Source organism: Centrocercus urophasianus, unplaced genomic scaffold, assembly GCF_019232065.1.
Source record: "Centrocercus urophasianus isolate 14NV4802_14NV808 unplaced genomic scaffold, USGS_Curo_1.0 seq_21, whole genome shotgun sequence".
Lineage (NCBI taxonomy): Eukaryota > Metazoa > Chordata > Aves > Galliformes > Phasianidae > Centrocercus > Centrocercus urophasianus.
The window spans coordinates 13,526,566-13,553,282 of record NW_024884767.1 but is presented as its reverse complement, the minus strand read 5'-3'; the positions used below and the strand labels follow the sequence as shown (position 1 = coordinate 13,553,282).

Genomic DNA, 26,717 nt, shown 5'->3' with positions numbered 1-26,717 from the left:
CGGGGCAATGGCCTCAGAAGAGGTTTAGATTGGACATAAGGAAGAACTATTTCTCTCAGAGAGTGGTCAGGCACTGGAATGGCTGCCCAGGGAGGTTGTGGAGTTGCCGTCCCTGGCAGAGTTCAAGAGGCGTCTGGATGAGGAGCTGCGAGATGTTTTAGTGCTTGTGGTGGCAATGGTGATGAGGAGGCAGTTGGACTAGATGATCTTATAGGTCATTTCCAACCGTGTGATTCTGTGATTCTATGAAAGTGGTTGAGGCAGCTCCTTTTGGAGTGGCATCTTTTTGGCTTTTGGATCTCAGCGAGAACTCCTTTTGTTCCCATCTGCCGAGCGTTGCCAGCTGATAAGAGGGAGCATGGACGCGCCAACTTGTATCTTGCCTTCACAGAATACAGTGGTATTATCCCCCAGTCTCCCATAGAAAGCTGGAGTTATTTGGTCATAGTCCACATCTTCTATCAGTAAACAGTCCTGAGCAAACTCTTTTGAAGGCAAACAGCTATGAAGGAAGGTGCTTTCAAAGGTCCACAGAGTGATGTTGATTGTCACACATTGATTGTCACATAGTAGCACCCATCACTCGTCTCCTCGATAAATCAGTTAGAGTCTGATCACAAGAAATAACTCAGGAAACAAGCTCTGCGCCAGAAAATAAAGAATAGTTCTCACACTAGCAGACTGTATATTCCAGAGATCTCTACTGAATGACAAAAGTTAACAGCAAGCATCTTTCTTGTGTCCTTGTGCTGGCAGTAATTTTCCTTCAGTCATGTCTGGTCTGAGAAGACTATTCTGTACAAAATTTAAGTAGATAAGAACTACAGAGTCCATGAGAATTTCACAGCTACCCCAGGAAATATGATGAATTTATGTGCAAGTACATTATGAGGAAAGGAACTAAGGAATCAAAAGTAATGTGGGCCTTGAGGGTCACAAATGGGTATGGGAAAAACAAAAAGGCCAGCTTCTGTATCTTTTTCTTAGACTTTCATTTAACTGAAACAAATGTAATGTGTATTGTGTATGTGGAGGAAGGGTCACGTCACTCCCATATACAAGAAGGGGAGCAGGGAGGACCCGGGGAACTACAGGCCAGTGAGTCTCACCTCCGTGCCTGGGAAGATCATGGAACAGATCCTCCTGGACAACATGCTCGATCACATAAAGAATGAGAATGTGATCCGAGACAGCCAGCACGGCTTCACCAAAGGAAGGTCATGCCTAACTAATCTTGTGGCCTTCTATGATGGAGTGACGGCATTGGTGGACGAAGGGAAGGCGACTGATGTCATTTACCTGGACCTGAGCAAGGCCTTTGACATGGTCCCCCACCACATCCTCATCTCCAAATTGGAGGGAAGTGGATTTGATGGGTGGACGACCCGATGGATAAGCAATTGGTTGAAAGGCCGCAGACAGAGGGTGGTGGTCAATGGCTCTATGTCCAGGTGGAGGCCGGTAACAAGTGGTGTCCCCCAAGGGTCTGTCTTGGGACCGGTGCTCTTTAACATCTTTATTAATGACATCGATGAGGGAATTGAGTGCACCCTCAGCAAGTTTGCTGACGACACCAAGCTGAGTGGTGCAGTCGATACGGTGGAAGGAAGGGATGCCAGTCAGAGGGACCTCGACAGGCTGGAGGGCTGGGCTCGGGTGAACCTAATGAGGTTCAACACGGCAAAGTGCAAGGTTTTGCATTTGGGCCGGAAGAACCCCAGGCACCCGTACAGGCTGGGAGGAGTGGTCCTTGAGAGCAGCTCGGCAGAGAAGGACCTGGGGGTCCTGATGGACGAGAGACTGAACATGAGCCAGCAGTGCGCTCTGGCAGCTCGAAAGGCAAATGGGATCCTGGGCTCCATCAGGAGAGGGGTGGTCAGCAGGGACAGGGAGGTGATTGTCCCTCTCTACTCGGCTCTTGTGAGGCCCCATCTGGAGTACTGTGTCCAGGTGTGGAGCCCTCAGTACAAGAAAGACATTGAGATTTTGGAAAGGGTCCAGAGGAGGGCGACTAAGATGATCAGGGGGCTGGAGCACCTCCCCTATGAGGACAGGCTGAGGGAGTTGGGCTTGTTCAGCCTGGAGAAGAGAAGGCTGCGGGGTGACCTCATTGCAGCCTATCGATACCTGAAGGGAACCTACACCCAGGAGGGGAGTAAACTCTTCAAAAGGGCTGACAACAGCAGGACTAGGGGAAATGGATCCAAGTTGAAAGAGGGAAGATTTAGGTTGGATGTTAGGGGGAAGTTCTATACAAGGAGAGTGGTTAGGCCCTGGAACGGGCTGCCCAGGGAGGTTGTGGATGCCCCGTCCTTGGACGTGTTCAAGGCCAGGTTGGACGGGGTCCTGGGCAACCTGATCTGAATGTGTGTGTTTGGTGGCCCTGCTAGGCAGGGGGGTTGGAACTACATGATCCTTGAGGTCCCTTCCAACCCGGGTGATTCTGTGATTCTGTGATTCTGTATGTACACACTATTCCACTTAAGAATCTCCAATGTTTTTACAGTAACTGATGATATACCTGAGGTTATGGTGGAAAGAAGTAGATATTATCTCAGTATACAACTGGAAAATGCTGCAGTTTATCTAGCATTTCATGGCTTATCCCTGCTATGGGGAACGACACTCCCTGGCATTTTCAACTACATGTTTTCAGTATAAGCTTTTGCTGCATGTTCATTACCTTATTTTCTGTCATAGTCTTCTTTCTTGCTTTTGCTTGGTGATACATGTTGGACAGATCATATCATTGGTCTGTTTGTGATGGTGTCTAGATTTTTTTTTTTTCTGATAGCTGACAAATCATTCCAAGACTGTCAATATGTGCAGGAAAATTCAGTTACTTAGTCCAGTACTGAGACAGCCCAGTAGGCATTCTTTTGCCTTGTGTATCTCAATCTCTAAGATAATCTCTCTGTCCTTCCAAATGTTTTCATCAGCATCTCTGACTCTGTCTTCTGCCAAAGTGTAACTCATTTAGCTTTTTGACTTGGATTCTGCTAGCATTTATGTAATCCTTCTGCTCTTTTGGGATCTAGATGATTTCTGTGTGTTGGAAAACTTACATTTCATGCCTTTTTCTTCCTATCTTTTATAAGCTAATGCAGATAATACTATCAGGTGTTTATGCTTGAGATAAACTTGAGCCATTATGCAGTTCTTGTTTTACCGCACAAGTATTTATTGTTTTTTCTTGTTTGTTACTTTGTCTACATGATTCTTAATATTTACTGTTTTGTAATAACTTCCAGTTAGATTTCAATTTGAAATTATTTTTACTGTTTGTAGTTTTTAAATACTGGAAGAAAGATTTACTTTTCTGCATTATCTTTCAGAGTGTTATTCACAGAACTACATTTAATCTCCAAAATTCCCTCATATAATCTTGCTACAAGTATCTCCGCTGAAATTGATGTAGAACAGCCTTCAAACAAAAGTAGTGATTGTTCTTAGGTGAATTTATCACAGGATCACAACAGCTCAGATTGGTTAACATTGTCTATGTATTGGCCTTTTGGTTGTTCTCTAATGACATCCTTACCTTTGGATGACTTCATCATATGTAATAAAATTTACGTTTCATTTTAATACAATTATCCAATTAATATGGAATTTTCTGGAGATCCGTTTTCTTGCATTGACTGTATCTAGATACTATGAAGAGAAAATTGGTGAGGTTTTGCTCATAATTTTAAGTAATATTCTAATTCATTTTCCTTGTTTGTCTTTTTAAATTGTGCTTTTTATTATTATTATTTGTTCTTTTTTTTGTTTGTTTGTTTTTAGGATTGTGGTATTCTTGTCATTTTTTTCAGAAGTAATGACCTATATGTGAGATCATAGTATTGTAGCCAAAATAACCTTAAGGTTCAATTCCTTCTTAAACAGACAGGATTTGTTTCTTTGTTTTACTTTGAATATCTTTCATATCCATTTGACATAATTACTTGCTAACACTTAAGGTCTTAATGATGTGAAATTTGGTAAATTTACTGAATGAAAATAAAGTAATTGTTAGGGAAGAGCTCTTTTATTTACTTTTAGTATTACTGGAATAAAAATGAGATTGCTACCTGTCATAATTCCATTTACAGTCAAATACTTAATTGTAGGCGACTTATATTTCTTTAATTTCTGAAAGTAAGTATATTAAATCATGGAAATTCCGGAAATATGAGGGGATTTTTTTCTTCTCCTATGACGTTTTATGTATGTTCTTAGTGGGTTCTTTGAATTGTCATTTCATTAGAAATGCCATAATCACTTCAATAAATATCTATCTTGATGAGCTATGGTTTTCCCTGGAAGGATTTTTACACAGTAGTTTTGTGATATATGCTAACATCAAATTATATATTCAAAGACTAATTTCTCAAAATATTTTCAAGAATTTGTTTTCACTAATCCAGAATAACGTAGACCTATTGATTTCATAGAAAAGAAAAGGTAATTATGATGTCTTTAAAACTAACTGCTTCCAATTTATCCTATTCTTATTTTGTTATTTGATAGTTATAATCAATAGAAAGTCGTCTTCTGTGAAAAAACAATTTAGTGAATTCTCACATGTGAAAATGTTAGATATGATTATGTCTTGCTTACCACAAAGCACTAATGGCAGTGCTACATTCTGTGGCTATACAGAATACCACACAAAGGAATTTTTAAGAGTGTAGGTACTATAATATCAAATCTAAGTATCAGCCCTCATAAGCAGTTATGAATTGCAGTTTTATCACATGGCTCTAACAAATAACTGCCTCCTTCCAATTTCTTTTCTGACACTTTAGAAATAATGTAAGGCTTTAGGCAAGTATACGGTATCTCTAAATTGTGAAAATATGCACAACATATTAGTATACAAGCATTGTAGAAGTGCAGTTGACTAAAGTTATTTGCTCTGTTGACTGGATAATAAAGATTCTAATAATGGTTATCTTTCACTTCCCTCATCTCTGAATATCACAAACATCATAGATCTGTTTTACTGCCAAAAAAATTAGTTGAATATTTAGTTTCAGCTTTGCATGTATATTGCCTTCAAAAAAAGCATGAAGAAGAAATGTAGTCTGCAAAACTGGGAAAATAAAAATTGAGTCTTCATATAACTCAGAAGCATGTAAATAGTTTTCTGCTGAATCTACAGGTGTTTAAGTTGTGATGGTCTTCTGTTGATTTTGAAAGTATACGTCATGACTAACGAGAGACATACATTTAAGCTGGGCAACTTTACCTGAAATTACAAACAAACAAATGAAAAAAAAGCAGTCTGTTGTTTTTGTGAATCAGGATTTCAGGTTATCATACATAGAACTTCTGCAGAAGGTTAGTGTTCTCTATGAAGATTTCAGGAACTTTTAAGTTAATATTTTTAGGAGAATAATAAATTAGTCATCAGAATTCTGTTTTGTGCAGAAAAGGAAAGTCTACATAATAAAGAGTTTTAATTCAGTGAAGAATCCATCATAAAAAAAATGCCTTTTCCTTTTGCTCTTTTCCTGGTTTCAAAGAGATCCACAATTATCTTATACACCATATTAAAAACTTTTCAGTCTTGCAAGGGATTTGTCCTTCCACATCCAAGGGTCTTCTACCTATCCTTGTATAATCAATAAGAACATTGCAGTATAAATCTTGCCCGGAGCATAAGATCGTATGTCTCACCACTACTCTTCATCTCACAGGAGGTGGTATGCTCTACCACTATCCAGCCTCTAAATTCACCACTCAAAACACTGTGTAGGATTTTGTGAGTTAACCCAACACTGCAAACACTGTGGAGGAAAGTCAACAGGCTCCGTGCCTCAACAAAATGCTACTCTCAATGGAGCACTCACGCTTACTCAACCAAGTAGTGATGGACTGTAACTGGTTTATCCAAAATAATAAATTAAATAAATAGATAAAACAGGAACTGAAGCAGGGTCTCACACATGGACAAAGAATATATTATTTCTGAGTTAAGTCCAGCATGGCTGTTAAGATCAACACATGTGAAGTCCCACTGTTGATTCAGAGTAAATGATCAGTGTTGGTTTACAGCATAGATTGTTGATGGAGAAACTTCTGTATGCCATCCTATTCAAAATGATTTTTTTTTTTGTCATTTCTGTAGTAATCGTGTTAAGCTAAATTCCATGTGATTTTCCACTTGTAAACTGTCAGTTGCTTTTTGTATTGTTACCAAGAGCAGTTTCTCATGTTTCACTGAACAGCATAGATAATCTCCATGTGAAGCTAACAGTGACTAAAAAACTAGAGAAGAGAAAACTCCAGGTTCCTGAGACCAGATGATGAGGACTTCCTCTTCATGAGGCCTGCTTCTAGTGCAGCTTATCAAAGGTGGGCTGGGACCATCTATCTTCCTTTCAAATCTTATGTCTTTTGAACAGTTACCAAATGCTGATTAGTAAAAAAGAAAGTGCTTGGAGAAAGAGAAAGGAAAAAGAGAGAGAGAGAGAGAGAGAGAGAGAGGCAGAGCAAGTGAGAAAGAGAGAAAAAAAAAAAAAATGCAACTAAAAAAAAAAAGGTCAACTAAAACTTCCTAAACCTAGGAGACCAACTGCAGACTTCTTTTCAGCGCAAGTTCTGAATATTTTTGGCATTCACAGACTGAGGTATTGGGTGTGTCAGAAATGAGAGGCAGAAAGACCTTCCTGGAAATGATGAATAGAAGAACTCAACTTCATCTTATATTTGAAACTATTAGTTCCCCTTTTTTTTGTTAGTTGCACTGTTCACAGATAGTTTCAGAAAAAAAAAAGAAGTTGAAGTAAATTACAGATTATTTACTTTGAAGAGTAACCTTTAAAAGTAAGAATATAAACTCAGTTTATTGCAAACAAATGCAGAACTTTTACTGATTACCTGCCTTAAAAAGTGAATTTCAGATATACAAAATGGTTGCAAGCATGATAGAAAGTACAAATCCTGTTGCTAGCATCTGATTGCTTGCTGTCCTTGTTTCACACTCACTTTATTAAAAGGTTGAAACTGCTTGAATGCTGGAACTGATGAACCTGTACATATATGACTAGGAATGCTCTGCTAATAATTTCCAGTAGAACTCATCAAGTTTTCTTAGAGCACTTCTCCTCTTTTAATGATACTTAGACTTGTAAAATCTTTTACTGAACAATCCACTTTTTCTTGAATATAAATTGTCCAAGTCAATTCTGTTGATATTGATTGGATTTTTCATTGAGGATTGTATGAACCTTTGCAGTGATTGCCTATTGTCTTGGCAAAAGGATGCATTTTCACCATTACAGTCTGCCAGTGACAATTTTTTCCTTAATTTAGGAATTCCTATTTCTTTGAAAGGCCAGCTGGAAGCAGCCAAGGCATTACAGCACCTTCCTCAGCTGTTGGCCATGGGAATATGCATTCTCTCCAGAATATATATCTTTGGCAGGAAAAAGAAATAAGGAATCTTGGGTAACTGGTGTGCATGCCAAGTGTAAGGATTGTTATATTTAACACCTAGATTTCTTTCCCTGAAATTATGTCTAAAAGAAGTTCAAAAGTAGGACAAAATTCGAATAGGGTGGGTGGATCTCATTTGAAAGAAAAAAACCCTTCCTTTTCTTAAAAAAATAAAAAGTAAAAATAAGAAAAAAAAAAAAAGAAAAAGAAAAAGAAAAAGGCTCTTAACTATATTTATCCAAGATTTTTTTTTGTAATCTTTAACAGGAATGTTTTACATGTCTTGCTGCTTGAACGGTTTTACAGTACTTTTAGGAATATGTCCAAAATGCACAGATTAACAGCCACATAAAAAAAAAAAAAAAAACAACTAAAAAACCTCTGGCTGCGTATTAGAACATTTAGTCTAAACCTACAAACACAGTTGTCCTGCAGGAATTTTTGCTAATCATCTACATGGCCTTAAAGTGTAGGTCATCAAAACAGTCAAAATTAAAATGTAATTCACCACTGCAGAATAAAGTGTAGCGTGTGTAAGCGTGTACTTGGGAGGTGTGGGAGAAGAGCTATAGAAAAACATTCCCTATTCACTCATACTAGAAGATGTGGGTTGAAATAAACCTGAGATCTACTGAATATATGAAAGTTCATACAGATTGGAGTGGGCATTTTCTGAAAATTTTATTTAAATAAGCTTTACATATTTTTGTACTCATTTATATGTAACATACATACGTATGGAAAAATCAGTTTTGACAGATGGACAATATTATAATTTAATTTACAGCTTAGAATGTGAAGATGAAAGCATTGCTGGAAATTGAAAATCTTGTTACAGTTTTAAACTTGGAAACTGCACAGAACCTCTGCAGCCTTGACTACATACTATAAGTTCTGCATAAAATGTGATACATATCCAGTGAGCAGTATTTCCCTCAAGCTGAGCATTTTCAGTGAGTAAAATGTAGAAGTGAGACAAGGTTAGGAAACATTTGTGTGTGGAGCTTGAAACTAAAGATATGTATGTAATGAAGTGAGTTTCACAGTGAGGATCAGAGCTCTTGCTCCGCAGCGCATCTAGCTGGTTTGCAGAAATTGAGATGTCTTCTGGAGAAATTGGAATGAGTCTGTATATGTGCAGAGTCAAAAAGAAGGATGTTGTGGATATGATTTATCCCCCAGAATTAAGTGGCTTCTCTTGGTTATGTAAGCAGTTGGCTGTTGTGGGGGTAGCAAAAACTCAGGTGTATGACCAGTTCATGCAGACAAGCAGAAATCTCATTATCCCTGTCGCTAGCAAATGCCACTACTAAATGCCATACCTGAAGTATGTTTTCCCTAATTTTATACAGATAACATGGGATACCTGAAAATTTTCATTTTATTTTCAGGTTTTAAAATGACAAAAAGAGTTTATTTCCTCTGTTTGCATGTAGTCTATTTGTAAATTTTGCTAGAAGGTATTATATTTCATACTACTTTGAGCATAACAATATAGCAATGGTAAACTGATTAGTTTTCTGACCTTTGTTGTTGTTGTTGTGGCATCCAGTGAGTAGAATTCTAATTCTGAAGTCAGAAAGTCTGACACCATTGCAGATGATGATGTGTGAAGACAGTAAAGCACAACCTGATTATACAATGGAGTTTAAACATGTCTCCTTTCTCATAAGCTTATCAGGTTAGCTTTGAACATTTTAGATGACACATCAGTGTGTGTTCAAAGTCTTCCCTGATAATCTTTCAAGGCTTAATTAAATTTCTCAGTTTTATAAGATAATCATAAATACTAAGCTAGAATTTAGTACATTTCTATGAAAATTAGGTAAGATGAGAGGAAAATGGGAGAAGAGGGAGAAAAATAGTATGTTTCTTGCTTTGCCACATACTTTCTGTTTTTATTGAAACTTGTTATTTTTACTACCCTTCAAAGTCATTTTTCTGTTCTAAAATTTGTATGTTAGGTCATGCAAGACAGAAGTGAATTGTTTGGAAGTTGCATACCACTTTGCATGAAAACTACGCTGTAATGCTTCCCAGAGCTCTTTGAAATATCTTACAGTGGTTCAGTCATTAAGGGAATGTTAATTTGCCCCTTAAGATTTTAATACCCAAATTTTGCCAGTCTGTATAGAAATGAAGAGCCTGAGAGGGATTACCTGATTACCTGAGAGGGATGTCTGCTTGTTGTGGTTGACTCAGAGGCAGTAAAAGCTTTCAGGCCAGTGCTTGTGTGATAGAGATAAGATGAGGCTGCTGGCAGAGCACTTCTCTGCACTGGCACCTTCACAGGGGAGCATTGTTATGCATTGTCAGTTAGCAGATAAATCACTAGAACAGGCTCATCACCAGAAGTCCAGGCATCTTCAAATCCTCTTTTCACTTCCTGTCAGACTCCAGATGGCGAGGTTGCACTTGCTCATTTTAGGACAAACAAAAATAAAGGCAGATAAATTGCTTTTAAGAGATTGTATGTACCAGGTCCATCCTCCTGTCCTCCATCTCTGTAGGTGATAACAGATGCAAACGTACTGTGATTTCACAAACACTTTAGCTATGGTTACTAAACATGAAAATGCTTTACTGAAGGGAAAGAATACAATACTCTGTGCAAAATTACCCTACATTTTGTGATAGTCTTAAAAGAGTACCTTCATCTTGCCTTCATTTCCAGATTTGTCTTTTTTTTTTTTTTTTTTTTTTTAAAAAAAAAAAAAAAAAAGTTTACTATTCTGTTGTCTCTCATGCCAATCCACTAAAATACTCTGACGAGAAACCTATCTGAACTTGTGGAGAGAGGAATCCAACCAGTGGCTGGAATTTTATTAATGTTAAGATAAATGTTCTGGCCACCGTGGTTATTTAATTTTGATATCTTTATGTGTAATAATATCAGTTTATCATATATGCAATATTTGCCAGTATAGAAAGTCAAAGTGTTTTTAGCTGCACAGGAAAATGGTAGAGAATTCAAGAAAGTAAATTTTGCCTGAGTCTTCTTCTCACACAATTAAAAAGCAGCCTACTAAATTAGAAGTTGATGAGAGTCTTCTCTTTTGGGACAACTTCAGTACCTGCTGGATTTCCTCCTGCAATCAGTACAGTAGTTCACGTGTTAAGTTGTGATTACTACTGAATAGACAACTGTGTGTTTCTAATTGAATGTCTTTGCAAGCTTTGAACTGTGCAGGCAATATCTGATTAACTTTGTAAGTAATTGTAATAACTTTATTGACTTTGTGGTGTTACTCCTGATGCACAACTGTGAGAAGCAAAATCAAGTCCACTTAATACATCTGTAGAATGTCAGTGTTTAATGTGTTTTACAAGATGAAGTGTTGCTTTGGATCTTGTTGATACTTTTTGAAAACGCCCTCTAGATATATATCCCAGTCTCTTTTGCTGCTTTAGGAGTGGAACATGAGTCTAGCTCCTTTTAAGCCACGTAGTTCCTATTTGGAATGTGTAAATCTTTCCTTCTACCAACTTCTGCTTGTCACCCAAATGCACACAGATGGCAAAAGGGGTGGATAAAAACCCCTGTAGTGTTTCCTACACTCAAAATCTGTTATTTTACCAGAGGCTTAGTAAACCCTATTTCTCTATCTCCATCTTGAGAGGGAGGGTGGTTGAGAAAGTGCTGTTGTTATAGGATATGCTCCTTGTCTTTCTCTCTTATTTCAATACTTTTCCAGTTGCTTCATGACATCTCTAAAGAAAACATTTTATGAATATTTAACTACTATTTTTTTAAGAATAAAAATGTTTTCAGGATTATATGGGTATCGATGCATAAGTTGCTAGCCAGTGCTCATAAGATTCTTTGCAAGAAACTAATACTTGAAGATGATTTCTATTACAAACGTCTCCAAAAATGAATGAAATTTATAGATACGAGTCAAAATCAGTAGCACAGAGGAGCAAATCAAAGCTCTTTTTCTTTTTTTTTCAATGTACTTATAATCGAATGCAACCGAACATACACAAGTGGACAAACAATACTTTGTGTGTTGTGAAGTTTAATTCTTAGGAAGTCGGGGAAAAGGTTGATTTGCTACTTTGGGACAGGTTTTGTATGTGTTTGTAAAGTATTACTCAACTTATTCTATTTTGCTAAGATACTGTGATAAAAGTAGGACATTATTATTGTTATAGTACCTAACTTTTCTTTTTTCATTCACTTTGGAAACAAGCAGGGAAGGGTGATTAAAAGCTAAGTAGTGTCTCACTGATTGCATGTGTTTTATGTGTGATGTGTGAAAACTAAAAGGTGGGAAGTAAAAGCAGAAGGAGGCAAACACTTTTGCACTGGCAGAGGGAGTAATGGGTTATTTCAAAATGCTTCTCTCTGTCAGCATTTTCTACTGTTCCATCATTCTCACCTCCATTCTAACAGTATAGTAGAAAACAAACAAAGGAGAAAACCCTTTCTTCCTTCATGCATGTAGCTACATTTCACTTTCATCACTGACTGCAAAAATGGATTTTGGCAGACACAGCACACAAGAATCAATCTTTCAGTGATACTGCCATTTTGTTTATGTTTTTAAATGTATTTTTGTTAAGGTAATTGAATGGAAGGCAGTAATGTCAGATTGCAGTAAGAGCCATTGGCTTCAACTGGACTGGCATTTCACTTCATGTTTTGCAGGCAAAAATACCTTTCCAATGAATTTCTGTCTTCTGTGTGTTCCAGTGCTCTGTTACCTGTGGCAAAGGAATGCAGTCCCGAGTCATTCAGTGTATGCACAAGATTACGGGAAGGCATGGAAATGAATGTTTTTCTTCAGAAAAACCTGCAGCCTACAGACCCTGCCATCTCCACCCCTGCAATGAGAAAATTAATGTTAACACAATAACATCACCCAGGTTAGGTAAGCAGCCAAAATGACACCTTCGTACTGGGAATTTGTTGTTTTTTTGTTGTTTGTTTTGTTTTGTTTTGTTTTGTTTTTTGTTTTTTTGTTTTCTTCTCCATAGAGCAATGATAAATTTAAAACATAGGACTGAGATTCAGAAGATGCAAATTCTTTGCAGAGACTTCTTTCTCTACCTCACTTTTCCACTGTGTATATGAGAGACTGTACCTCAGGATGGTAAAGGATTTCATTATCCAGAGAAGGATTATATTATGAGACTGTGTGATATTATGAAATCAAGATATCCGGCATGAATACAAGTTTATTTTAGAGCTAAGAATTTGTTCCTTTATCCACTAAATTTTGTCAAACATTTCTAACGTAGGCAAATCCTTCATTTTCTTTTTAAAAACTCTGCACATCATGTTCTCATTGTATTTGTAAGATAATTTTTGTTTATTGTTCCTCAATGCAATTTTTTCTTTTTAATTCTCTTTAGTACACATTTCTATAATCTATGACTGATGCGCTAAAATATAAAAAAGAAAACTGCTAACAGAGCTTTACTGTTCCAGGAGAAACTGATGTCTCTGTTGGCTTAAAGAAATTATTTTACTGCATAAATGATCTGTTGATTCTTCTAATTGTCATTTCCTGATGGGGTGTTAATAGAGGTTACCATTAGCTCCCTGCAATGTTCATCTGCTTTTTGGGCATGACTGGGGCATTATTAAAAGTTTTCTGTTGGACAGCATATCTTTTCCAGATTATTTTCCAGGTCAGTAATCCTTCCTTTGAGTGAGGAAACAGCATTTATCTCTGAGGCTTTTAACTCTTAAACACTTCTGCATAGTAGTCATTGTTTTAGTTTGCTCAATGAGGTGACAGCTGTTGCTTACAGAACTTTCCTCAACTATTTTACTGCTGCCGTTCATACTTTGTTCAGCTGATCTCAGAGAAGCAAGAGGGCAGCTCTCCATCGCTGACACTCTCAATCCAGTAAAATGTCAGAGGCTTTGTTTCACAAAATTAAATGAACCACAAAGTTTCACAGAAAATGCATCTTTAGATTGGAATTACACTTTATGTGAAATTCACAAAACAAAAGGGCTATGTTGTTCTTGTAGAATGGGTTATAGAAATTAGTGGTAATCTACAAGTCCACTTCATGCAGCACGAGTCAGAATCCAGTCCCCTGGAAGTGCTAGAAGCTCCAAATTCATAAGCCAAAGCTTCACTTAAATATATTGATCATTTTCTCATCCACTTCATTTCCTACCATGCTGCATGGATCCTCTGGATCTGAGGGTAGGGCTGGTGGAAGGTGATGTGGGTTACACCATCTATCTCTATTCAGTTTTAAATATACTCCCACTTTCTCTTTGACTTCTACTAAAATGACTGACTTTCTTTCAGTTCAGTATTTATATTGATTATTGTATGACATGTGGTTCTTGTGCCCTGTATTTCCTTGGTTTCCCATACTAATTGCATAGATGCACTGTAGTTGGACTAACGCAGTGTATAAGTTTCCAAATTTGTTAGATGATTGACATAATAAAAGGCCTTGATAAGTGAAACAAATACGTGAAGTAAAAGATGACTTCAAAAGGAGAAAGACAATATATGTGAAAATATGACTAATTTTTAACAACTAGAATTATCAGGTGTCTGCATCTGAGAGTTAATGATAGCTAAAGAGAGCCATATAATGTGTAAGTGTTCCTGCTTTTCCCCATCTGCCTCTGATGAAAGCATTTCCCCTTGTAGATTTCACTGGGAACCACATTCTGTTACTATTAGAGCTGAGGCTTCTAATGGTAACATTCACCTGAGCACAGCTTCAGCCAGAACTGGCTCTGCAGCCCCTAACACCCTTGGATTCATCTCTAATAGAATTGGGCTTGCCTCTGTGTAGGGCAGAAATGTGCCTTAACTCTCTTGTGAGGAGGCAGCTGCATGACATGACACCAGTCACTTTCAGTGTGACTTGACTTAATCCAATTTATAAATTGAACTGGCCTTGAAATTTTATTGTTGAAAATATTGAAAAGAAGAGGACTTGTGAAAAACTAAAGCTGTCCTCCTTTCCCACCCATGGATACACTCTGCTATCCTGGTCATCTTTGTTACCCAATTCTTCACAATAAATGTAGTAGTTACGTGTATTTTTTGTTGTTGTTTCACAGCTGCTTTAACATTCAAGTGCCTGGGTGACCAGTGGCCTGTGTACTGCAGGGTGATACGAGAGAAGAACCTGTGTCAAGACATGAGGTGGTACCAGCGCTGCTGTGAGACATGCAGGGACTTCTATGCGCAGAAGATGCAACAAAGGAGTTGACCTCTGTCAGGCTGGCTGGCTCTCAGCTCTTTGCAATCTTATTATTTATAAGCACACATAGATGTACACACACACGCGTACACATACACACACATGCACGCTTTTTCAGACCAAATACTATGATTACGTATAATTTAATCAAATTTAATTTATTTTTGCCTGCCAGACATCCTTAATTGTTTTGGTTAGACAGCCAACTTGTTTTATCCTCTGAGATTTTCATAATTAATTTTTATATGAACAATTTGGGGTACATTTATCAGAAATTTTTTAAAGAATAGTAACTAGTATTTTAAATGTTTATTTTCAGTAGGGTCATCTCTCTGTTGCCAAAAGAAGCCACCATGTTATCTTGAATTTATTTTAATTTAGCTGAATAGTTTTGTTGTATATGGAATTAAAGCCTTTTTTAATTTTATTATATTTTTGGCAGAATGATCTTGTGTATTTTGCAACAGATGTTGAGGTGAGTAAGCTAACATTATTGAGCAGGCTATTACAGAATGTATTGTGAAATCAGTTCATTTGATTTGATTTAGAATCATGCTGTTGGGGATAATCTACTGTAACTTATACCTATTGTAAACAAGGAAATTAAAATAGAGAAGTAGTAGGAATTTTGATCATTCTCATGGACATGTACTTGAACACAAGTATTGAATCAATGAAACACTGTAGAGATTTACACTGAATCACTGTTGCACTGTTTGAGGTAGTGTAGAGAAATGCAGTCCTAGAAATTGTACCATCCTATGAATCCACGTCTGTACTGTTTAGCATGTCACTTGATTTTAAACGTTTAGAAACAAAAAACCCATGCCCCCCTATACCTTTGTGCTTCCTCTTGCAGATTTACAAATGGAAGTCCTTCCTCCTGCCATTTTTATGAATTAATCTTTTAAACATTTTCAGTTCTTTGTCAGTAATTTAGGAAATAGCTTTGTAATTTTACTTTAGCTTATCTTTGTTTTATGAAAAAGTCTTTATAAAAATAAAATGTTTTACAGTTTTGTGAAACGTTATGAAACAGCTAAAATTTTCCTTATGAGAAAATATTGTACATGATTCACATGACTTTTACATTTTCAATAAAAAGTGAAGCTTCTTTTGTTATTTGCATTTTTGTGGGTTTTGGCATCTGTGTCTGGTTGCAGAATCCGTTGAGCCCTGCATCGCAGCAGATACAGCTGCAGTAGTCTCTGCAGCACATGCCTCCATCCTCATGATTTAGGCTCTGTTCTAAGGCTACAGGCACATGTACTGCTCCATGATCATGATGCATGAAAAGCTGAATATAGCAGAGAGATATTCAGTGAAGAATTTAAGTATCTTAGGTGAGTTCTGTAACCACTGTAGGGTAGGTTCTCTGCCTCTGTTTTGCAGTGCAAACCATTGGCCCTGCTAGGAAAACACCCAGGAGAGCAAACTCTGAAGGAAAGACAACTGGAGAAATGAGTCTGAAAGGAGTAAGGAGTAACAAGACGTAATTAGTAATTGCCATAACGATTTAAGTCTCCCTAGAGACTTCAGGAAGGGCAACTATGGCCCTGCACTGAATTAACTGTAGTAGGCTTCACTGAGCATCGGACCTCTCTTTGGAAACTAGTGTGTGTTATATTAAAATAATTGTTTAACTTCTGAATTTTTGATTTTTGAGAAGTGAAAAAAAGCAGTGAAAAATTATTTGATGTCATGGAATGTGAAATTATGTGTTGTGTAATTAAATAGACGCATTGTGTTATAATGTACAGACAATTCAGTTGCTGTTGGATGTTAACTACTTAGTGTCCCTGATACAAATTTAAAATTCAATTAACAGAATTGTTGAAATTTGTAGGCAAAAAAAACCTCCAAACATTGTTTTCTTCCAGCATACTGAATACCTTGTCCTGGGTTACAAGCTTGGACCACAATCACAACTAAAATCCAAAGAGAAACCAAACCTCCAGACTAGAGGCCAGAGGGCTTTCTTTTTTCAGCCAATTGTATTATCCACACAATCCCACATGTTTACACTCTGCTTTTTTTGAGTATTTCACTAACAAAAATGACAACCTATCTCAAAATACGGAAGTACTCTGCCTATGTCTGTCAAAAAGGGACAACTGAATGATGCTTAAATCATCCTCCTTTCACAGCACCATAAAAGAAAAAGACCTCTAGATTGGAACCAGGGATGGAAAGTTGCTCAGCTGAATGACATTCCTTTTAAATGTAACAAGTGAATTCAGTGTTACAATCCTGATGGTTCTGGCTCTTCTTCAGATTTCTATTTCTAATACAGGACTATTAATTAGATGTGTGTGAATCATGTCAAAGAAATTCTGTGTTTACATAGCAAAAAATATTTGTTGCTTCCTACTCTCTTGGAATTTGAAAACAAGTTACTTTTCTTTTTGCTCCTTTCATACACGCAGTTATCATTCTGAGAAGCAGCATAGATTCACACGTTCATGCTGTGTGTAGGCTCAGTGTGCTTGCCTACGTTGCAGAGCCTTGCCACAGCCCAGGTGATGCCACAAGACCAGATGAGAGCAGCTATCCTTATCATAAAGTCATAGAATCACTGAATGGCTTAGGTTGGAGAGGAGTGTAAAGCCCACCCAATTCAAATCCCATGCCATGGGCAAAGCTGCCACCCGATCAGCCTGCCCAGAACATCCAACCCAGACTTAAACACCTCCAGTGATGGGGCATCCACAGCTTCGCTAGGCAGCCTTCTCTGGTCCTCCCAGTGGAGTTCAGGCAGCAACAGCGTGCTGCACTAGGGGAAGGCCCATTACTTTTTGGAGCTTTTTTTATTTTTTCCACCCAGCAACAATCCTTCTCCGCTCATATGTTTTTCTTCTGGCCCGACGAGTGAATTTCAATCAGTCATGGTTATCTGGCAAGTAGAGCTGAAAATGTACCCTGTTTGCCAGGGACTAGTGAAATCCCACCTACTCCCCACTGGTTGGGTTAAGTGGTACACAGGACTGGTACACAATGGGGATGCTCATTTGCCATGGTACGGTAGTTACCACTTCTTACACCTTCCCTAAATGAAAAGAATACCAGAATTTTAATTATATTATTGGTTATTCTGGAAGGCATATGCTGTTTGGTTCTGCAGGATGTGTTTTTGTTTACTTGGTTTAATTTCTGGAGTTTTGGCTGCTGGGGAGTTTTCATCCTGCTTTTTATTTTGTTTTTATTAATATATTGGTGACAAATAGCCAATAATTTGTTCAATTCTAAAAATATATTAGAATAGGTGCATGCATGAGGAAACCAACATAAACACTAAAGGCAAGATGCTCAAATTTATAATAAAGAAGACTAGGAATACGCCAAAAGCAGGAAGCCAGCAAGAGAGTCAGTGGGTCCTTCAGATGACGTAAGCAGGGACACAGAAGGATGATACACACGTTGTGCACTGCTTACAGCACAAATACTACTGAAGCTGGAGGAGGCTTAAGGAAATGATGGAGAGTGTAGCAGGAGGTGGGTGTCTGTTTCTGTTCTCCAGGAGTTGGTACTGGGTCCAGTCTTGTTTAACATCTTTAGCACTTCTCAGAGATGGTCAGAATCTTATTTTCAGAAGAGGTAGTATCGGAAGATTTGACAAGAAATTAGACATATTAATGGATGGGTACCCTACAAACAGAAGGCCTAGGAGGAGACTCTCTAGTACAAAAAATAATTGTGTTTTCTGGGAGGCTAAAAGGAGAATGAACTGCAGGAGGCAGCCAGGGATAAACACTGCTCCTAAGTAGTGTCTCTCCTTCTTATTTACAAACACAGTGAGAGATCTTGGATTTGGGGTACCTCCAGCCCAATCAATCCTCCTTTATATTTTCAAATCACATTTATGAAGAAGTAGTTATATGTAAATTCCCACAGATCCAGGACTCATTTCCACATCTATATGATACAGTATCGCATAAAAATCCTGTCTGCAGCAATAAAGGGTACGTACACTCATGCAAAAAAACACAAATATTGAAGAACACTTATTATTTCTGTCTCAGTTGTACACAGGGAAAGAGGGTACTACATGTCACTGTATGTCTAGAAGAGTAAATTTTATAAATCTATTGCATGTGGCATTATTAAAAAAAAATGTATTACAAAAATGCAAAAGTTTAAAAAGATTTTTAAAAAGCTTAAAATAAACAAGAAGGGGCTATTTTTGCTGTTTTTAAGTAACAGCCATGACTAGAAGGAGAATTTCACTAGCCAAAAGTCAAAAGAGCTTCCTACTTCTAAACTGCTGATGAAAATACAAAATCTCAAAATAAAACAGTGGAAGTTAAGGGACTGACTCTGTCATTCAAATCAGTAAGAGTTCTTCCATTCACTTGACCAGGAGTAGTCAAATAGTCAACCACTTGAGAACTTCTGTTATCAATTACTTGAAACAAATGGGCATTTCCCAAAGTCAGGAAGAACTTACTGTCAAAGAAATCCTTGCAAGAAGTGTGTGTCATAGCTGCTGTGGTGAATGGTACTGATCTGCACAGCATCACAAAACCTCCCAGTGCTGCCACAGAGGAGGCAAACTGGCTTTGTACTGGGAGCTGCTCCTCATTTTCTGAGAAAGGGCTTATTTTGAAGTGCTGTTAGCTTGAAATTTTTAGCAGGTCACTTGAAGAAGAGCTGGTGCGCATTTAAGTATCCCATGCATCTACTGACTGATAGTGGGTTAGCTTTAATGAGAATATTAAAACAGACCTTGAATTTGAAAACTTAAGCTAGGAACATAGAGAAACAGGTCTAGTCTTTTCTGCCACTTCCGAACAATGTTTTTAGCATTGGTAGATTATACAAGAGAGCCTGACACCAAGAGGGTGTCAGATACAGTTTCAGGGGACTGTCGTATCCTTCTTCACATCATTAATGATTTAAGCAGTGTGCACGGTCAGAAAGCAGAAGCTTGGACTGCTTTCTTTATTAGTGCAGAAAACAGAAACATGGACCTCTCTGCTTTGCCAAACAACAACCATCCTGATAAATTCCTACAGCTGGAGGTGAAGTCTGTAGTGAAAAACTCAACCTTTCTACAGGCCAGACTGGCAAAGTTCCCAGAAGCAGCTTTACCTGGAGTGCAACAGTGGCACAATAGGATCTATTTACAGGTAAGGTCTGACAGAGGCAGACTCTTTTCCTGACTTTTCTATCTTATTTTGGGAATCTGAAGGCAAATGATATGAGCTCAGTATTTCAGCAGTGAATTCAGTTTCCCACATCTCCGAATCTGCACCACTAATATAACCTCCAGGAGCTTTCCCTTTGATTTCAGTGAGGTTTGGGCTCCAGAAGGGCAGTCACTCTCCTCAGCAACAGCACAGTCCACCTCATTTGCTTCAGTACATTATGTTTTCTATTGCTTGTGGTGACATTTTCATAGCACTTCCCAGAAAGCAGACTTATGTCAAATATGGATTAATTGTACTGAGGAGGCTAATAGAACACCCTCTCTAAAGAAATTACAAGTGAGAGAAAGAAGGGAAAAGAATAACAAAGGAGGAAAAAAAAAAGCCAACACTGGACTTAAATGTGAAATCCAGGTGACAACACTCAATAAAAGGCACATTAGAGAGAACACCAGAGATTCTTGCTAGCGTCCTGCTAGCTTGTGCATGTCTGTGTATTTTGCTGTGTCTTCTTTACTTTGTCTTGTTTTTTGTCTTTCCTCTTTGACCTTGCTGTCACCCTGACAGATGTCTGTCGAAGGCGTGAAAGGCAATGACAGCATTAATGCAGGTTATTATGTGGAGGTAGCAGTGTTTTCATGGAAAAATGCAGAAGTGCACTGTCTAACAGATGCCTGGAGCCCACAGAGGAGACATTTGTATCTGGATCAGCAGCAGTACAGCTGCATCAGCTCACACCCCTCTGGGCCCCACTTACAGCTCACACCACAGCACTCCTTTCCGGCTGCCTGGGGAGCCCCTTGCCTTTCCCCACCCCTAGCCTGAGAAAAGCTTCAAGGTCTGGTTCTTGTCAGGGGACGGAGACACGCGGAGGTGGCTGGGGGCTGGAGATGGTTCTGTATCCTGAGCATCCCCGGGGCATGAGTCCAGATCCCCATGACAATGAGGAGTGGGAACTGAAAACCCATCAACATGGGGCAGGAAGGGAAGAGGAAGAGCCTTGAAATCTCCCATAGCTGCTTCCAGTTTTACTTCTTCCTTCATCAGCAGTCCAGACCCCTTCCCTCCTTCCCAGAGTCCACTCCTATTGTACGTTCCTTGCCCAGGACTCCCCATGGGGAGCTGGAAGGGAGGACGCAGGCGGGGGGTCCCACACTCACTGCTGTCTCTCATGCACAGAGCTCTCACTGAAAGAAAGAGCCTGTGGGATCCAAAACAATAGGGCATGAAGCAATGCTGGCCTCGGTCCCCGCCCCGCTGCAGCTCCTCTTTGTGCAGGATGAGGCAACCACACACTGAGCTGCGCCACAGCGGGATGCTTCTCCTCATTGTTGCTGGGCAAGAGGCTTCAAGGCTGGGCCAGGCTTGCAGGAGGACTGGGCTGTGAGTGCCCTAAGCTAGGCCTCCCTCCACTCTGCTCCATGCAGGCACAGCCGGGGAGATGGCTGAGCCTGCTGCCTTACCAGAACTGCTCCTATAATACAGCATGGTTTATAAACCCCAAATGTGGGGCATAACCTATGTTTGTAAGTGCAGTTCTTAGTGACTGTGAGCTGTCCTGACATCATTGTGCCTCATTCTCCCTCCCTTATGAAAGAGAGGCCTCCTCTCTTTCCCTCTTGCTGACAAATAAAGGGAAAAGAGTTGATGAATTCCAGACGTTAGAATAAACATGATGGCACAGCAGAGAACTAATGGTGCAGGAGTAACATGTTTTGCTTTAAGATGAGAAAGCTAATGGGGTTAAGGGTTAGTTAATTCTGAAGCGGAAATGAGGGGGGCGAGGGAGGAAAATTGGTTTCAGAACATATGTGAGTGACCTGCAGACTCCCAGCATCCTTGAGTGCAGCTGAAATTCCCCACCCAGAAATTCATTTTCTTTCTGTAAGGAGCTGCGGAGGTCTCCCTGTGCACAGTGACTATGTGGCAGTTTGCAGCCCCTTCCAACCTCTGTCATGATAACATTCATTTTCTGCACATTTCAGTACTTATGTGTTTTCTCCACCTATAGCTTCTAAAATGAATTTCCATTATAAAAAGCAGCCTGATTATAATGGCAATTAATATTTCTGACCAAAAATTTCTGCTTTTTCCCCCACCTCTCTGTGTCAGGCAAACACAGCTGCCCTTCTCAGCATACATTTTCATTGTCTACTTCAAATAAAGGCCATGAAGTGGTTCAGTAATCCTGGCACTTCCTGATTCAAAGCAGCACAAGGAGCACAGACTGTTTCTTCACCAATGGCAGCAGCTGTTGCTCACTTCGTGTGTGCTCAGCACTGCAGACTGCTCTGCTCCAGCACTTCCCATTGCACAGTGCACAGCTCCCAGCAACCAGGCTCGCCCCTCTCCCTCAGCCCTTTCCCTTGTTTTCAGCAGTTCTTGGACTTCTCCTTCCTGCTTGCATTTTGTTCTTTTCCTTGGAAGACAGCACAGAGAATTTTTTCTTTGCACACCGTGCTCCTTCACTTTGCTGTGATTATTAGGATTTCACAGCTGAATAACTTTGGCCTTCCAGAATTGCTGTTATGCTAACTGCACTTCTAACACCTCCTGGTGCCTCATTTAAGTGCAACACCTGTGCCCAGCCCTTGCACATCTCTCAGGGCACTGAGGAGGAGGATTTTACCTCTGTTAGGTGCTGGGCCAGTTGCTTCCTGTCCCTTGGCACAGGCCTGAATTACACATATGTTCTCTTATTCTTCCCCAGACATTTGCAACTGTCCGCAGTCAGAGACCAGCTGCAAGGCTGACAGGAGTTCTGATATGACACCGTACAGCACTTCTTATATGTTGTACTCACAGCCCTGCAGACCTCCATTAGCAGTGACAGGCAAAACAGCTTTCTTTTAAGTAAACAATTAATTACTGTGCAGAAGTACTTTCAGTGCCGCACAGTGAAGATAGTCAGTATGAATGTCTGCTTTTCTTTGAATGTTCTTGGGTTCTGTCACTTTGTCTTAAGGTTTTACAGCCACCTACTGATCTGCAGCCCACATCAGGTGGACTCCCATCTTGCTTCACATCACCTAGCACTGACTTATTTCTTCTATAAGTACATCTGATCCCCTTCAGGTCTCTTGAAAATAAAAAATGAATTCTCAGTAGCCTTTAATGTGCTCTGTTGTCTTTCATATCCACTCACTTAGACATGGTTAATAACTGCCTTCTTGGTTTCTTTTCCACAGCATCTCCCAAGACATTAGATTTGTCCAAGAAGATCTACAGAGGTGATTATTGCTTATTCTGATAAATGAGCTTTTTCAGTTAACTAGATATCATACAACACCTCTACAGTTGTTACAACTATTACGTGGATCCTTAGGTCCCTGGCAGCTACCTAGCATCTTCCTGTCAGTAATACCTTATGTCTCTATATCAGGGTAATACTGCACTTGTTACTTGGAGAGCTCTCCAGAGAAAGCAGTGCATGCTTTTTGAACAATAGAGGGCTATAATACCAAACAAATCGCCTACATAAAAGTTACCTTGCCACCCACTTTCATTAGCATTGAGGATTTTCATACAAAACAGCTCCAGTAGAAAACGGTGGCCAGAAATTTCTAAACAGCTGCTTTAGTAAAGCTACTAGGCACAGCTGCCCGCAGGCAGTGTTTGTTACTGTCTTTGAGTATTGCCATAAGTGTTGCCAGCAGCCCCAGCTTGCCACAGGACATGAATAACTCTTTGCAGGGAGTAAGGAAAAATTTTGACTTGCATAATGTGAAGTTCCTTAATTTTTTAGGTGTCTCTTTCATTTCTTCTTGCAGATAGGTTGACTTGGGACCAAGGCCTAGCCTTAGCACTTTAATGTCTTGGTTTTGGAGGGTCATAGCTTGGTGCTTGATATTCCCCTATCACAGACTGAGGACAGAAAAGTTAGACTATTTCTGTGCTAAAACAGCAGTGGCAACAGAAAGATTAAGTTAAGATAATAATGAAATTGAAATATTTTCTAACAATATAGATTACTTTAGAATTTATAGTGATGTATGTTGTCATGTACTGATACGCGTAATTTGCATTATGAAATCATTTATCTGCTTCCGTAAATGCATATGTTTCGTGCAATCTTCTTCATATTTACATATGCGGTTTCTTGGACCTAAAGTACTTTTTGTCCATGCTTTGGGCTTTTCTCTCTCCATAAGCAGTCTCTGAGACATATCTGCAGCAGAAATTTCAGTCAAACCGCCAGTTGCACTCAAAAATATTTTCCCAATTAATGTAGCACTTCAATGTCTGTTCTTGAAAGCCTCTGCAAACCATCTCCTACTCAAATTCCAGTCCAGTTCTCTTGGTAAAACACTTTTGCTCCTCCCATCATATTTTTTCCCTAGCTTTACTTCAGGATAGCACATTCTCCTGTCTTTATGAATTGCTGCCTATAAAAAGGAAGGTATTCTGGAAGGAAGGGGCATGAAGTTCTGACACTGATTTCTGAAAAAAATTCTCCATCATGCCATCTTTTCCAAGTTTGGGAGGATTTTATATAAAACAGCTTTAAAAGTCACTGTCAAGTTGCATTATTTTCACAGTATTTTAGCCTAGGGACACTGAACATCCCGTGGTGAGACAGCTCATGTTCTTCAGCAAAATGTTCTCCAAGTCCAACCATCTAGTGGGCCTGAGGGAAGCATCATTAAGGTCATTGACAAATTTTAAATAAGAAATAAATTAAATAAAGTAAAATGGAATCAGAAAGAAATGACAGTTAAAAACACCATCTCAGCTGAAATCTGGCCAGTACAATCCAGAGGCCTTCAGTGCCAGCTGTAACTTCAGTGCATAGAGTAATACTGTCAAGGGACATGTCAAGGCTGAGGAATGACATATGGAAATTATGAACTAATGGAGGAACTGGGAGGCACTGAGGATCCACCCACCTACTAATGATAATTATTGATGGGAAATACACTTAGCTACTTTTGATGATTTGGTGATAACACTGCCAGCATGATGATTTCTACTAGGGTGACTTAGACAAAGGTTGATGATTTCTTCACCTTTTTCTTTCCTTTCCAAACAAAACCAGGTCTTTGCTTTCATCTATGCCTCCCTGCTCCCCACTGGCTTATAGAGCCTTTGCATATATGCAGACACAAGGCACAGAGCATGTGATACTGCTGGCTTCAATTGAAAATGAGTCCACCAAAGCAGCAGAACATCACTCAACTGAGGAATCATGCAGCTTGCTGTCAGCTTTGGGACTGGTGCTGCCTGGTAGGGAATCTGTGATCTTCCAAAACCAGTGTGAAGAGGATGTAGGAGCCCCGTGCTCCTCTCAGCAGGCCTATCAGGGCAACAAGTCAGGCCAGGACCACCCTTCTCTCAAAGGAAATGTCATCTGCTAGTCAGGAGAGCTCTGTGTGTGCTGGGATGGAAGTAAAAAGACAGTCCTGAAGCACAGGGCAGGTATTGGTGTGAGGGCAGGGCTCTGTCAGATATAGCTCTCCTGGGAAGCTGAGGTGTGGCTGGAGCCATGGGCTAGTTCCAAGTCTCTGGGACAGAAGGTCATTGTATGGTTACAGTCTTACCAGTTCATGAAGAGGCTTAGGCTGATTTTAAGGAGCAGGTTGTGAGTTCTCCAAAAACCACACTCCAACACAGTCAATACTCCTCCTCATCTGCCACCCACTGTTCTAAAGGCCTGATCAAACCAATGCTTTGCAGGAAGATTGCTCAGCTAATTACTGGAGTTCTGACAGTACCTGTATTAGGAACTTCCCCTTAGTTGCATGCCAGGCCACTGATGTACTGACAGGTCTGTTGCACTGTGAGGGTATCAGAGCAGTGAGATCCCCCCACGGTGAGATGTGCAGCTTCAGCAAAGACAGCCGCTGGCATACTGTTAGCATACGCTTCACTCTGCTTTGTTCTAGCAGATGTGCTTCTGCATCTCACTACCTTGGCATCTGTCAGATCTGCATACTCCACTGTCATACGCCATAACACCATTCTGCTATAACATAAGCTTTCTTTTCAGTGGGCCTTACAGTGCCTGTTCATATTTGCAGAAAACTCTAATGTTCACATTGTAACCACGTGCTCCCACAGAAGGAAGAAATCTTCACAGAGTGAACAGTCAGACTCCTTTAGTACACTGACAATGTTTGCCAGAACAAGAAAAATTGATGCACAGGTAATTTCAATAATGACTTTTGACGAATTATAGCTCTAAAAGGGAACCTGTGTCATAGGTAAATGAAAATGAAGGCCAAATTCTGCTCTTATTTGTGCTTTACAGAGAGAAAATAAAAGTATTACTGAGCTGCCTGGGTTGGAACTGAATGGGGTCAGCCAAGAAATGATAGACAAAACTCTTGGGAAACACATTACACCCATCACACTGAAATCCACAATCAAGAGCAATCCCTTGTATAGCGATTTCCAGGTGGAAGATGACTGGGAGGAGAAGAGAAGGATCCCTTCCTGGACAGTGCAGGACTATGACAGACATTCACTGCACTCTGACTTGGCCAGCCACATAAAGGTAACGTGCTGCTGCACTGCATTCAAACAAAATGGATTGCTATAAGCTCTGTGTGAACATGAGCCACAGTGCAGCATGTTTGGTTCTTTTGGTAAGATTCCAGAAGCAAATATGGACATGTTTTCCTGTGCAGACATGACACTTGCATGAGTCTGATCAGAAAAAGAAGTCTATGTATCTGGTTAAATGCCAGCAATTTCAGTTCAGCAGAACATGATCTCTGTAATGAGAAAGTCTTAAACCACAACACCCTGCGAAGGTTTCCCAGTCTATACAGGGGTGATCTCTAAACCAGGTAGTTAAGAATTATGTGTCCACTTCTGTAGCTGTTCATAACATCACAGATAACACACATTTTTTCAGCCTTATTCACACTGTGCAGAATCCTACCTTCATGTTGGTTTTCACAAATCACTTGTAATCTTTTTCTTTTCTTCTCTTTTCTTTTCTTTTCTTTTCTTTTC

The 26,717-nt window shown here is 39.4% G+C and overlaps 1 protein-coding gene across 1 annotated transcript in view; it reads left to right on the top strand.

The window, feature by feature from the left end:
- The window catches only part of ADAMTS19 (ADAM metallopeptidase with thrombospondin type 1 motif 19), a 74,060-nt gene extending 58,411 nt beyond the window's left edge, over positions 1–15,649 (top strand). Inside the window, exons 16-17 of the mRNA XM_042822921.1 lie at positions 12,122–12,299; positions 14,474–15,649. Coding sequence (XP_042678855.1) covers positions 12,122–12,299; positions 14,474–14,625 — 330 coding nt within the window. The 3' untranslated portion in view covers positions 14,626–15,649. The remainder of the gene's footprint in view (positions 1–12,121; positions 12,300–14,473) is intronic.
- The last annotated feature ends 11,068 nt before the right edge of the window (positions 15,650–26,717 follow it).